This window comes from Larus michahellis, chromosome 7 (assembly GCF_964199755.1).
Source record: "Larus michahellis chromosome 7, bLarMic1.1, whole genome shotgun sequence".
Lineage (NCBI taxonomy): Eukaryota > Metazoa > Chordata > Aves > Charadriiformes > Laridae > Larus > Larus michahellis.
In genome coordinates, this window is record NC_133902.1 from 12,105,689 (window position 1) to 12,119,650 (window position 13,962).

General features: G+C 44.4%; 1 protein-coding gene across 5 annotated transcripts in view; it reads right to left on the reverse strand.

Moving 5' to 3' along the window:
* LOC141746528 (S-adenosyl-L-methionine-dependent tRNA 4-demethylwyosine synthase TYW1-like) overlaps positions 1–13,962 on the reverse strand; it is a 119,913-nt gene that overhangs the window by 86,417 nt on the left and 19,534 nt on the right. For all 5 annotated transcript variants that reach the window (XM_074595181.1, XM_074595180.1, XM_074595182.1 and 2 more), the window contains exon 8: positions 11,048–11,171. In XM_074595181.1, the coding sequence (XP_074451282.1) occupies positions 11,048–11,171 (124 nt within the window). The remainder of the gene's footprint in view (positions 1–11,047; positions 11,172–13,962) is intronic.

Below are 13,962 nucleotides of genomic sequence, written 5' to 3' on the forward strand. Positions count from 1 at the left end.
AGGTATCAAGTCTCCGTCCTGCCAACCAGCATGAACTTCACAAGGAGAAAAGCCTTCTGTTCGGCAGAAGAACTGGCCTTCACCTCCTACAATGAAAGGTGGCACAATTACCCTGCCCTGCTCATCTGTCACCGTGAACCTCTTGCACAGCAAGACCCCTGGGGCACAGTGGCACTGCCCTACGTCCCCTCTGCCCCCAAGGACACCAAGCCAGCCAGGAACTACAGTGACAGTAGGTTCCACAACAGCTGCACCAGCTAAAGAAAAACAACAAACAATCAAACCTTGTGAAGGCTAACAAGGAATCCTACAGCACCAAGAACACACTGCTGTAGTTACTCTACCACTTAAATCCAGCAGAGATCTACCCAGGGTCCTCTTTCTTCTTGACCTCATGTTTGTTCCTGCCTCCTCCCACTGCTCTAACCTTGCTGGGGATTAGGACATATGACATTTTAGCCTCCTCTGTTCCCTGAGGTGACTCTCCAGAAAACCGTAGGAACACTTGGGCCAGCACAGGGGAGGTGGCTGGCAGAAGCAAGCAGTGGGGACCTCCGGTTAGACGGCAAAGGGGCCAATTGCTAGACTAAGTGAGGCTTTGGTGACTTCAATGTCAGGCTGCTCCCACGTCCTGCACTCCCTCTCCCCCTCCAGCTCAGTGGGAATGGTCAATATTTCAACCTTTCCCTCCCTAAAAGAAAAACTCCAAGGTTCACATGCATTTTCAGGGTTAAGCCAATATAGCAAGGAAAAACAAATTTCTGTAAACCTTGGTATTTCACACCGCAGATCATCCAATCCTTTCCTGGAGAAAGGCATCACTGCAACCCTGATCAGCACTTCCGACATGGAACTGACAGTCTGCAAAGCCACATGCAGTATTGGGGACACCTTTATCCAGGACTGGATGAGACCCAGATGATCTTGTGGCAGCTTCTGACTGACACTTGTCGGAGGCACAGCCAAGTACTCACAACTGCCTTTGGCTGCATCACACCATCTCCTCCCACCCTGGGTCCATCCTGCCCATTTCTTCTGCATTTCTTTGCAAACAGGCTTGTCCAGCAAGGTCTAATCTTGGCGGAGACCTCCCTGCGCTGCTAGAATTCAAGTCCTTACAGGATTTCTTGATGAGTGTGGAAAAGGGTGATACATTTCTCCTGCCTCTAATATGACTGTCCAAGCCAGACTCTTTGCTGATGTCAACCAGCACAGCCCTAAACATATTTTTCCCATTTTTCGGAATCCAGCAATAGCATTCATGTATGATTATTCTCTCACAGAGAGGTAATATGGCTGCTTTAAAATGGGTTTTAGATTAAAGTTTAATTGGAAATAGAAGATGCTTGCCCAGATCTGCTACTGAGTTGTTTGAGGGAAGAGAGGAAGCAGCTAAACTGAGCAAGGTGCCAAGCTCCGGAGCCCAAAGCTGCGGCATTTTCTCTTAAGTTACTTAAATCAACTTCCACCATGTGGAGCGCCCACAGCTTCCTATAAAGGCCAAGAAAATTGTACACGTTCAACATCAAAACAGAGTCTTACAAACTTCAGCCAGCTTTAGTGATGAGACGGGGTTTACTCATCCCGTTTGCTGCTGCCAGGAGTCACAGCTATGGTTACAAGAAACAGCACGTACTTGCAGAACTTCCTAAAAGCTCTGTACGAACCTGCTGAACTCAGGTCTTCGACGTGTAGGTAAGCCTAGTAGGAAATGTGGTTACCCTGCTAAGGCATCGCAGTGCGCACTGGCTGTGCCATGCTTTTTCACACTTGGAAATTAGATAAACTATCAGTGACGAAGGCCAAACACTCCTTACGCATCTACTCTAGGTGAGCAGGGTCCTTCCACCTCTGTAAAGCCTGCTTCTTCAAGCTTTTGCTTTACTGCTGGCTAGTAACCCCGGCAGCAAACCAGTTCAGGCTAAAAGAAAGTACAAAGGGTTAAGCAAGAACCAAGCAGCACCGAGTTTCAAAGCAAATATGGGAGAAAACGTGTTCGAGAACCAGTCTGAGGGTCTTCTCAGTGCCGTTTCCACATCGCAGCTTCTGCTGAACACCCTTCCGAAAGCACAGGCTGGCTCCTCTCTGCCCATCAGCTCTGCCACAGCTTCTCTGTGGCCCTGCCAAGGCAAATGGTTCTTGAATCAAATCTTATCGATGGCCCAGAAATTCTCACCTACATACGCCAGGGTTCACTGTGAACACATGCACTTCTTTGCTCATAAGAGATACTACTTGTGAGCAACAACTGTACGTGAATATTTGGATACACCACCTTCCAAACAATAAGAGTGTGACGTCTTGGTGGGACTCTGCTCAGTCCGTGTGGATCTTCAGATACTGAGGCTGAACAAAACCAATCCATTTATTATTTCTACAGCCTAATATTCAAAGGATTCCTTAAATACTAAGCAGGCTCAAAGTAATCAGCTCAACTCCTAACTGAAGACACAAGAACATCCAATCTGAAGTCTGTGTATTAGCTGATCCAGCTCTAGATGATAAATTCTGGATGTCCTAGAAGCCTGCCAAACTTCCCAGAAATTGTCATTTTTTACTATAATAAGAAATGAAATAAGCTTTTAAACAAGCTTTTGGGCGAATTGAACGTTATCAGGCAGTAACACTAGGCTGATAAAGATTTGGCGATTGCTCACCCTGACAATCCAACCGGAGTTTGGCAGACCACGGACAGTTTTAACCGAAGAGATGGCCGGCGGCACAGCTGGTCACTGCTCTGTTGTCTGGGGCAAAACTGTTCTGCAGCCATTTAAAACTACATTGCAGCATTTCAACTCCATCACGTAAATAAATAGTTTTAGAAGTCCATTCTCGAAATTCAAAGAATTCATTGAGGGAGCCTACTGAGCTCTCAAGTCACTGAGACAGGACGCTGCTCTCTACACACTTATGTCATGGTTCCAGGAGAGGAAGGTATTCTCGTTGTGGCTTTGCTAGTTTACCAGCGCCATACACACAACAAGTGTTTCCAAGCTCATGAACCTGGATGAATTATGTGCATATATGAGTAATTATGTCTTCTTAATTTTGAAAGCAGAACAGATACAGTTAAGACAAACCAAATTTCTACAGCTGTCCATACCAGAAGCGGTATCATGATATCTGCACACTCTGAAAAAAACGCTTCTGTAAGACAGCCATACTGAACAGCTTTCAAAGGCTGCTGAATATCCCAATGTGGCGAACCATCTAGAAGAAAACCCACAGACACCCTCCAGTACAGATCTCTACACCAAAAGCTTGCTTCATCAGAAGATTTTGAAAGCACAAAGCAAAAGAAAATTTAATTACAAAAGAATGAAGTAGGTCAGTGGTGGGAAAATCCCCAAAAGGTACAAGAAAAAAGACTTAGCCATCCTTCTCGAAGAGCGCAGTCACTGTAAGCTTGGTAAAAGCCAATGCGATGTCGCATTGTGCTTCGCAAACTCAAACGACTTTCAGAAGGCTTTTCTTCCAAGAAAGGCAACATCCAGCTAGCAAATCAGTCTGGTTCTGTCACGCGAACTCCATAAATGAAAGCCCTCTGGTCTGAAGCAATGATTATCTGGTAAAGCTGAAACTCGGCGCAGAATGGGGAACTTCACACTAGGAGAATGTTTACAGGAGGGGGGAAGAGTTTCCAATTTCCTGCCGTTTTGCAAGAGTGCAGTTTCAAAGGGCCAGAGCTGAAGGTGAGCAACACAGCAGTAATCCCTCACCACCATTTTAAGGACCATTTTGGAAGTCATAACACTATGGCTGCACTTGAGCCAGCACCCAGAAAACCACGTTCTGACTAAAGCTAGAAAGTCAGTAAGAAAAAAACCTGAGAAACATGACTGGTGAAAGGAACCTGTTCAAGTTATATCAGTATTTCATACAAATACAGAAAGAAGTGGAATCTGGACAGTGGAATTTTTCAGACTGCCCCAGCACGCTAGGAGAAATCTCCAGTTTCATTCCCAGCACTGCTCAGTCATCTAGAAACCCTTGCCAAGCCCATCAAGATCTATTCTGTAGGTTTTCTCTTTTTTTGAAAAAGAAAGTGCTTTTAAGAAGTACAAAAGGCTTCAGATTTGTGGCAGGGCTTGCTTCCATGAACTCAAAGCAGGAGTGAGAACACGAGAAAGGATTACAGGCCTGTACCTCCCATGCAAAAATGCTGGGGTTCCGAAGTGGAGAGAAAGCTGGGTCTTCTGGTGGAGCTCCACTGAAATGCTGCTTCAGATCCTTCTCGTCATACACAAAACAAAGAACATCTTGAACGTTTCTAAACACATAGTAAAAGCCTACTAAAGGTTAGTGAAACAAATACAGCTGCTTCAGCAGACAAACCAAGCCTAACCAAGTATCAAGAAAATGAGACTGGCAAAGTTCAAGGGCGGGAATGCCAGTAGCTATAATAAATTCCAGCCTCAACAGCAGATCATAAAAAGAGCTAAAAAATTCCTAAAATCTGGCTTTTCACTTAAACACAGATGTCCCTTTTAATCCAAGAGCACCTTTTCCTTTGCAGCACAGAACCGCCCAGGCAATAGGAATATAAAACCTCCAATACTCAAATACATCATTTCTTGTCAAATTATGCCTTGGACAAAAACAGCCCCAGAGACCACTGATATTTTCACCCACATCAACTGGTACTGAAGAAAAGCCAAAGGAAAAGCCTTCTGTACCTGGCACCTTTGACAGAGGGCAAGGTGGCAAGCTAGACCATTTGCTGAGCTGTTGCAAAAGGTCTGCCATGAACGCGTCATGTTGGTGACCTCTACTAGTGGCAACAAGTAGTTGTTTGCTACTAGTTTGCAACAAGTAGTTTGCTACCTCAACTAGTAGCAAAGCACACCTTACAGAAGTGAGGCCAAGGACATCAACAACATGGCAGCCCATCCCATTTTAATCCATCTCCCAAATCAACTGTAAGTTCTTGAGACCTCCTCGTGCCCAAGCTGAGATGAAGAAAAGATGTCCATCCCTCAGGCCAAGCAGTTTCACTAACTCCCACGTTGGCTTTGCCATCCCAAGAGAACAGCTGCTCCATTACTCCCAAAAAGGGACTTTTGAGGCTTGGCAACCAAACATCCATCACCATCCACCAGAACAATCCCAACAAAGCAAAACTAATCAGCCATCTCCAGTAGTCACCTTCCAACTGCTCTCAGACACTGCATCCAAGATAAAGCCCCCCAAGAGAAAGCCTCCCCAGTGTTCCGAATAGCAGAAGGCTCCTTACGCCCCTGTCTGGGAGGTTGGGAAGACAGAAGCTCCACTGAGGACTAGAGCACACGCAATCCACATTCAGGCTGCAAAGCAAGCAGGAAAAGAGAAAACATGATGGGACTCTTGACCAGGCTGTCCCACAGAAGAACCAGTTTCCCACAAACACATGCCCTGCACTGCCTCAGCTCCCCTTGAGGGCCAGAGCAACAGCTCCGTTGTCGGGACCCCGGCCTTTCCCCTCACACTCACCTACTCTCCCCCGGGGGACCTTTGGGTCTCCTCCAGTGCCTTCTGTAGCCCTGCCCCATAGCTCCAGCTCCCATCACATCTTCTACCTGCTGTGGCTGGCCCGATGGCTGGGCAGGAGGCAGCAGATGCATGCCTGGCCTGGAATCTCATCTGCGCCAACCGGCAGTAACCAGGTGGCCAAACAGCACGGGTTACAACTCAGAGGTCACGTCATTCAGTGAGGGGGAAAAGAGCCCGTCCAAACCACGACAGAACCTCAAGCCCCTTCTCTTTTTTCATACGAAAATTCTCAAGAAATCTGCAGGAACTCAATGTCTTTAAGAGCTGTATATCAGTGTCAACTTTGGCTCAAAAGTCTCTAGTGGAAGGAGGCAGCCAGCCTACACAACTTTCTTCTTTGAGTACCCAGAACAAATACATAGAGAGTCAGAGACAGAACTACAAGTTGCTACAGACAAGACTTTTTTTTGTTTGTTTGTTTTTGTTGCATTGCGTCTCTCTTTTTCAGTCATTCCAGGCCCATTTCCTTCGCCACATTTCCATTTGTATGAACCATCCCTGTGCCTGTGGAGAGTGTCATGTTATAAAGAAAGGACAGCAAATTTTATCCTTGCCTGAATATATCTTGTATTTTGTTCCAGCTTAATAGACTTAATTTCAAACACCAATACTCCCCAAAGCCCTTCCAAAACCTAAAAAAAACAACAAACGGATGCACTTCAAATATAAATGCATTTATGCTTGTTTTTCTCTATTATACTTGGGGTAATTCCACCAGCTCCACATGAGGGAAGAATCAGGCCCGCAAAAGCGAGCTTTCACCATCTACTCTGCTCCTGATAAGCTGCTACATCTGCACCAGCAAATTAGTATTGCAGTCAGCTCGCCACCAGCTCTTGGCAGCTTCCACGCTGTAGGACTTCAGCATCTTCTGCTTCCTGGATTCTTCCCCTTTAACCGTGTATTCGCTGTTTATTTACACAGACATTTCCTAAGGAACTGCAAGAAAGTTTAGGAGACTTCACTTGGCCTGCTTTTGGTCATTGTATTTATTCACCTTACTAAGAATAGTTTGATATTTTGCAAATATCAATTGCAAAAACTAATTTTTAATCTTCCCATGGCCAGTATTTGAATTCTGTGGTACATTTCAGGGACTGCATCAGTGTTACTAATCCCTGACCTAGCTGCGAGCTGCTAGTGCCACCTGGAGTTTAACAGCTATACATAAAGCACACCAAACCCCAAAGACACTTGCAAACATTTTCAGCTCACAGCCTGTAAAAGCACACATCCAGCAACACCAACCTCTGCGCAACATCTCTGCACAGTGGATCTCACTTCCAAAGCCTGGATGCTCAAAAAATTCAGCCCAGTGAGCCACGCTGAGATGGTCGGAAGTGCTCAGCGCTGCCAGCACCGGAAACCTCAGCCCAAGAATGGACAGCAAAAGCCACCAAATATTTTAAGAAAAACCTCATCTCAAGCAAGGCTGGTAAGCACTTGAAAAGTGCCTCAGCCTCTCGATTGCCCATACAAGCTTAAAAACATAGATCAAAGTATATCTTTATACCAACCATGAAGTTAAAGTATGAAAACCAAGCAGTCCACACTATTTCAGATACAAGGTGCCTCCTAATAATCACTTGCCTTTGGATACAAGTAAAATAGAGGTATCCGGGACACCCTGGTGCTAAACTGCAGGCTCACTTAACCAGTAAAGGCAGAACAATCCAACTGGACTGCAGCAAAACTGTACCTGTGGTAGCAGAGACACAACAGAATAATTTATACAATGTCAGCGGGGTCAGGCTTTGGGCATCATTAATCCATTGCCATTGTGTTGCCTACCATGAAAGGCACAGCTGCATTTAGAAGTGCTACAGCAGAAAAGAACAAAGCAAAGAACACGTTGGAAATACACAGTATGAGCAGCTTAAGAAATCCAGGTCCTTGGAATCTCCTAAGTAAACAATCAGCTCTTCAGGGGTTTGAGTTTGGTTTTCTCTGTTTTATTCCTGCACATTTAAGAGAAGGACATCAAAGAAGACCTGAAGCACCACTAAATACAACTGTAACTTGATAAGGACAATGAAACTGGCTGTCAGTGTGCGACATTATGGTTGACCTCCAAATATTTCAAGAGGTCGGCTGCAGTAAAACCATGATTCCCGAAACGACCGGCCTTTGCTTTCGTATTTGGCATAACAATTTGTTTGCCTTTCAGGCTGAACATCACTAACAAGAAAACATTTGGCAAATCAAAGAACAGTTAAGACTAGTGACGGTTAACACCCCAACCAGAGCACAGGTCTTTGCGCTAATGCTGTACTGACTTTACAGCAGCAGGAAAATGTAAAAGATGGTCAATATTTTGTACTCCTGAAATAAGCACAGCTGACACAGGGGATGCTGAAGGAACACCCACGGATTCACAATGTTTGCGTGTTGTGTTTGGTTTTTTTTCCCACAGTCACCTTTCCTATTAAAACAGCAGCTTGAGACTCCCTCTAAAGCTAAAGAAGAATTTAAATTCACTTCCTGAAAAATCAGCAGCTCTGGAAAGGCAAACTTCACCACATACAGAATCTTCCTGGTACCCAGGCCAAGCAAAAAAAACTTCCAGCCCGGCAGGGATTGTTTCAAGAACCTACAAGCAACTGCACAAAGCAAATGAGAACACGTTACGCTGTATCTACTAATCAGCCCAGGAAACATTAATATGAAAACTTTCCTTCTATTTTCAGTTTATTTCATGTCATCTACCTAAACAGATGAAGTTACTAAAGCATTAACACAGCAAAATGCTACCACTGCAAATATAACACGCAGCCAAATACTCCAACCGTCAGCCTCTCCCCAGCTATATTTGTCATTTGGAGGCACTAAATAGTTTGTGCTGTATTTGTATTTTATGCAAGACTGAACACTGAAAGGGAATCAGCGTTTTCCCACAACACAAGATTGGCTACGACTTTAAAAAGCAACTATTACAGAGCATCTTTTATAAACGTATTTGCAACTAGGCAACTACAAGGGCTTACACCTATACAACCCAATAGGCGAGGCTGTATTTAGCTGAGATTCAACCCCGGTGCTAAAATAAAACCATTGCTTAAGCAATATTCAGTTTACCTGCAGGAAAGTAAATTTGTCTGAAGGTGAATCAAAATAAAGGGTTGGCATTACAGTAGGCTGAAGAGATGCTGTTCAAAGGCAAACTTCTGTTACACAACTACAGTTTAAAAGAACAGCTTTCTCCTGAATCACTAGTACTAGTTTTTCCTTCTCTTGGGCTAATTATGCCCTCAGGGATAATCTTGAAAAGACACTGAACCTACACGCAAAGCAAGCAGTTGTTGCTAAATAAATTAGATTATCTTTTGACTACATTGCACTTGTTATTTTGGGGGGAATGGTGCTGAGGGAAGGAGGGAGTGGTTTTATTTTTATAGCCACATAAGCCTTTCTTAGGGTGTTATTTGCGGTGGGGGGTGGGGGGGCGATGGGAAAGAGTGTTATATGGCATGTGAAAAAAGAAAGGCACCTTCTGTTCTTCAGTGGTGAGTGACCATTAAAGAATTAAGTAGCAGAGGAAAGGAGGGGAGGGTTGTGCCAGTCAGAGGCAGTCGTAGCTGTAAGGATACAGACACAATGGTTTCAAGTCTTTGAAACTGCAGATTTAAGTAAGTGGATGCTACTAGTTGATCCAATGCTGGCACTTCCCCGAATGTCGAAGGCAGGGAGAAATACATGCCTACTTATCCGGATAATGAATTCTTGTCCCTGGAACATCACAAGGAAATCTGAGTTCTCTGGGGAGCTTGCCTTTGTGTCAAAAAAATTATGGTAGGAAGGTGACCTTCCCTCCCGCACTGCTTTCCTTTTTTCAAATGACCACTTTTTATGAATCATTAGAAAGGCACCGTTCAGTCGCTCCCCAAACCTGAACCAATAGAGACTGTGAGCCAGTGTGAACCACTCCTGCCACTACCACGGCACGGCGAGAGCAATGCGCCACAAAGAAGCCTGGGCAAGTCAGGACCCCAGGCAGTCTCCACAGCCCTACTAGGGTTCCTGTGCCCCAAAGCAAATCCTGAGATGTCTGGGGAACTTGGCGCACCCTTCCATGGAGTCAGCAGCCCCTCTAACCTCTCCAAACCGGGGACTTGCAGCAGACAAGCATGCTCACCTCCCTGCTGCCCATTTCTAGACAACCACTTCTCCAGCAGCCCACTGCCCCAGCCCTGCTAGCCAAATCCACCTGTCCTCCAAACACCTTTGCAGGCCAACAGAACGATTAGACTTCTGGATTAAACACAAGCAGTAGTAACTAAATAAATGAATAAATAAAAATAAAAGGCCCTAAGAGTGCTCCAGCTCCTCTGCAGCAAGCTGCAGTGTAACTGCCACCACACTACAGCCTGCAGAATTGAAGCTGAAAACAGGTATCAAACCAGGCTCCTACAATCCCTCCGCTGGTCCCAGCCAGCAGCACCACTACGGACATGAAGGAGGCAAAGTTGCTGTCACTCCTTGCTAAGGCTTTACTTCATTCCTTCAGAGTATGTATTTAAAGAATGGCTCTTTACTTTGTAGCTGTGCTAAGGCTAATGCAAAAACCTAATGACCAAACACATCAGATACCTGATGGGCAGGACACAACACCAGTCACCTGGAAAAGCTCAGGCTGAAGAACAGCTGAGATCCTGGAGAGAAAAGGTTTTGGGATCCCACAGCTGCTGGACTCACACAGAACACAGCTGGAACTTCAGAGCCCAGCTCTGCAGCAAGGTGCCTTGCACCGCATGCGATAACCAGAAGTGTGTTCTCAGAAGCATCAGGAGAAATACTATTAATTTAGCAAGGAAGAAAACTGAACACACTCTTATCCTAAGAGATAAAAGAAATTAGACTAAACCCCCTTTAGTCTCAGCTGAGCGGCATAGGGAAGCTCCCATCACCCTTCTCCTGGCTCTGCCACTCAGAACCGAGGCTTTCAAACTGCAAGGCTGTCAGCCCGGCTCTTCTCATGCTTCCCCTTTGTTTTAAAAAAGGCATTAAGTTCATCAAAACTCTTCCCTACAGCTCACAGGAGAGCTACTAATCTAGTCATCTAGTAGATTGTTAAAGTTAGTTTGAACTACTTCCTTTTCTGGAAATAAACTTTCAGTAACAAGATCAGAGTTTGAAATAAAAGAACTAAGATGCAAAACAGAGATGCAAAGCTGATCTTTAAATATTCTTTGAGAAACCTACACTCTGGGAGCTAGAAGCACGTGGGACTGTCATCTTCTCTCTCAAGTTGCCTTAGCAGATACATGAAGCCCTGTGAACCCTGATACACTCTCCACACACTATAGCGTGCATCACGCTGAGGTGCATTACCCAGCTTTACAGTCTGCCCCCGCAACAACGGGATACAAACAGCCCCTGCCTCTGGTTAGAGCCTCCCCATGACTGAGGATCCAGAGCAGTGTCTTTAACACAAAGAACACCATCTTTCACTTGCTCTGTTAGAAGTCTACCCCTAAAACTTCAAAGCCTGCTCCACCATCTGGTCTTTGCAGAACCTCACCTTGTTTTGTGAGCGCTTCCCTCAGAGCCGGCGTAATCATCTCTCTCTTTTCACCCTCCTCCTTCCTCCCAGCGTTCTCTCGAGTCAAGCTCATTCCAACATCTTCCTCGAGCTCACGTTCTCTCTGTTTAAAGACAGTAAATTACAGCCGTTTAGATTCAAGCATCATGTTTTAAACACTGTGGCACAGTTCAGCCATGGATCTGCTAAACTTAAAACTGACACAAGTGCCCACACATGAATTCTTGCGTTCGTGTAATCCTGCATTTTATCCCTCTTCCCATCAGACTCTGACCTTTTGGTAATCCAGGACACTAAATTTAAAAAAGAAGAAAACCCACAACACACTAGATTTGTTCCACTAGCACAGCAATAAAATTCTCTAGGACATTTTAAGAAACAAGGTGTTTGAATCTCATCTGAGAGCAAGAGGGACTCAGGGTTTAAGCCCAAGTGTTCCATGACTGCACAATAACCTCATCTCTCCGCCAAGCACAAATCGAAGGGAACAAATCATTTTGTGCCTGACACGCAATTGCCTGGAGTGACAAGCAGCTGTTGTCCTAATTATTTGGGACAGGTCAGGGAAGAAAGCTGCATCACTACAAGGAGTTAGCCCAGGAGTTTCCAGAGTAGAAGCCGCGGCCTCCAAAAGTCACCTAAAGAGGCAGACAAGTCCACCACCAAAATTCGGTGATCACCAAAGGCCATGGAAGAAAAGGCTGTTTCCCCCTACCCCGCAGCCAACTCCAGACACACGAGCTGCAGCATCCCACCGACCTTTACCTTCCACCAAATGCTGCTTTACAGGACATGGTTCAGCCCTTGGGGCTTACTTAAAACCAAATGCAGGAGTATCACGGAGTAGCATAAAGTTATAAGCAGGAGAAACATAAGCACAGAAGAAATTGTGAATCCTCCGCTGTATAAGTGCCACTGCTGAGACTTTATGGGTATTTATTGTTTCATGCCTGCACTAAGAAGCATGAAAGTGTAAATAATTACCTTTGATATTTCATGCAACTTATAATCTGTCAGTTCTTTACGGCTTTTTTTGAAATATTAGAGGAGTTATGGATAAACAACAAACAAAAACCAGAGGACGTTCTGTTTTCACAAAATTCTGGCTATTTCACATCCAAGCCACTTTTGTGCCAAAGACATCAAGAAGTTCATACAAGCACTTCCAGTTTGAGTCTACCCACCAACTGTTCGCATCCCTGAGGAAACCAGTGCTCTTGACTTGCCAAACCGTGTGCTTCACAAACAGGGAAAGCAGACACAGACAGATTTCTTTTGTACCTGAGCAAAATTTCAGAAATTAAAGGTGCCTCAGAAAGAAAAAAAAAAAAAACAGAAAAATACAAAACCAACCCACTTAAAAAAAAAACCCACACAGACTCAGAGTTTCAAGGACAGAGTTCCTAATAAGCACTTAAGATGGGAAGAGGAAAGTGAAACATTTAGGGGCAGAGTTTACCACCTTTCCTACTCATTTTGAATAAACCTTTGCTCGGTTTCGGTGAGGTTGTCCAACAAAGGTATTTTCTAGTGACCAGTAACACAGCGTGGTCCTTACTTAAGGAAAGGCGTTTCCATCTTCTACTTCCTTTCACTCCCTTTGCTGAGTTTTTAGGCAGAATTATTTGGTTTCTGTAACGCACCAAAACTTCCCTGAAAGGCTAGCTCTATTAAGTAATCAGCGTTTGTTGAGTATAAAAGCTCATTTCTTGAGACTTGACCTTCATTCATCAGCAAGATGCTTCCTCAACAGTAAAATATTAATCTCACTGGAAAACCCTCATGCATAAGGAAGGAAGGGGCTAAAATCCTCATCTTTTAACTATTAAGTCTTAAACAAAGAGCTTGTCCTCCCACAAGCTCTCATTTAACCCCAAACTAGGCCCAGTTGTCCAATTACAAAGGAAAGGCACCATCTCAGCACACATTTCTCAGCTACTCGAAGCAAAACACTACGCAGGATTTACAAGTGGACACATGCTGGCCTATCAAGCTCTACAATCTCATGCCAAATTAATTCTCCCAGAAGAACTAAATATGCATTATGGAGCACATCATAATATTAAAAATGCATCAGCTGACTTTAGTACAAATGAGACATCCCATCCAAGACAGTCTTCAGATACAGAAAAAGTCCTTCTGAATTTAGAGGGCTTCCATTTCTACCCGCTTCCTGTGCCTATTACTGCAATATGTGAGGAAAGTACATAAACATAAGAAGAACAAATAAAACTGCCTTACTGGCAGGGCAGAAACATTTATTTCAATAATCATTTTTCCCCTCATAGAGATAATAATATTCCCCCCCCTCCATCCTGATGTGAAAGTGTATAAACAAAATAATCATTTGTTTTTCTCTGAACTGCAATACCTGACTTGTTCGGTTTGGCAGGTGATTGGCTTCAGATATTTCTTGCGGGGAAATAGAATTCACAGCCCTGGGAGTTTTACTTATTTGCTTAATAAACCTTTCATATCTATTATTTAGAGTTTGAGCAGAGAGAACAAAGTTAACTTTGCACTGAGCAAACTTCTCAAGTTCTGGTGATTTAGCAGAAAGCCCTGTAGTAAATCTAAGGCAAATTACTGTCTTTCCATAACAAATCAAGCAAGTAGTGACAAGAATCAGCTTTTCCTGCCCTTGAAATACTTCACTGCTGAAAAAAAAACTGAAGAGTCATCCTCTGGTCTGTGTTCACAAAGAAGAGGACCCACAGATGAGAAGACCTAGGGGTACCCCCCAATTTCTTGGCACCACAAGGCTCAGCACAGCTCCTGCTGCAGCCTGATGGGGTTTTTTTTGTTACTGCCATTGAAGCAGACCTGAAAAAAAGCAATCAAACCACAGCTGTGAGGACTTAGGATGACCTCCTCTACAGGTGAAGGCAAAAAAA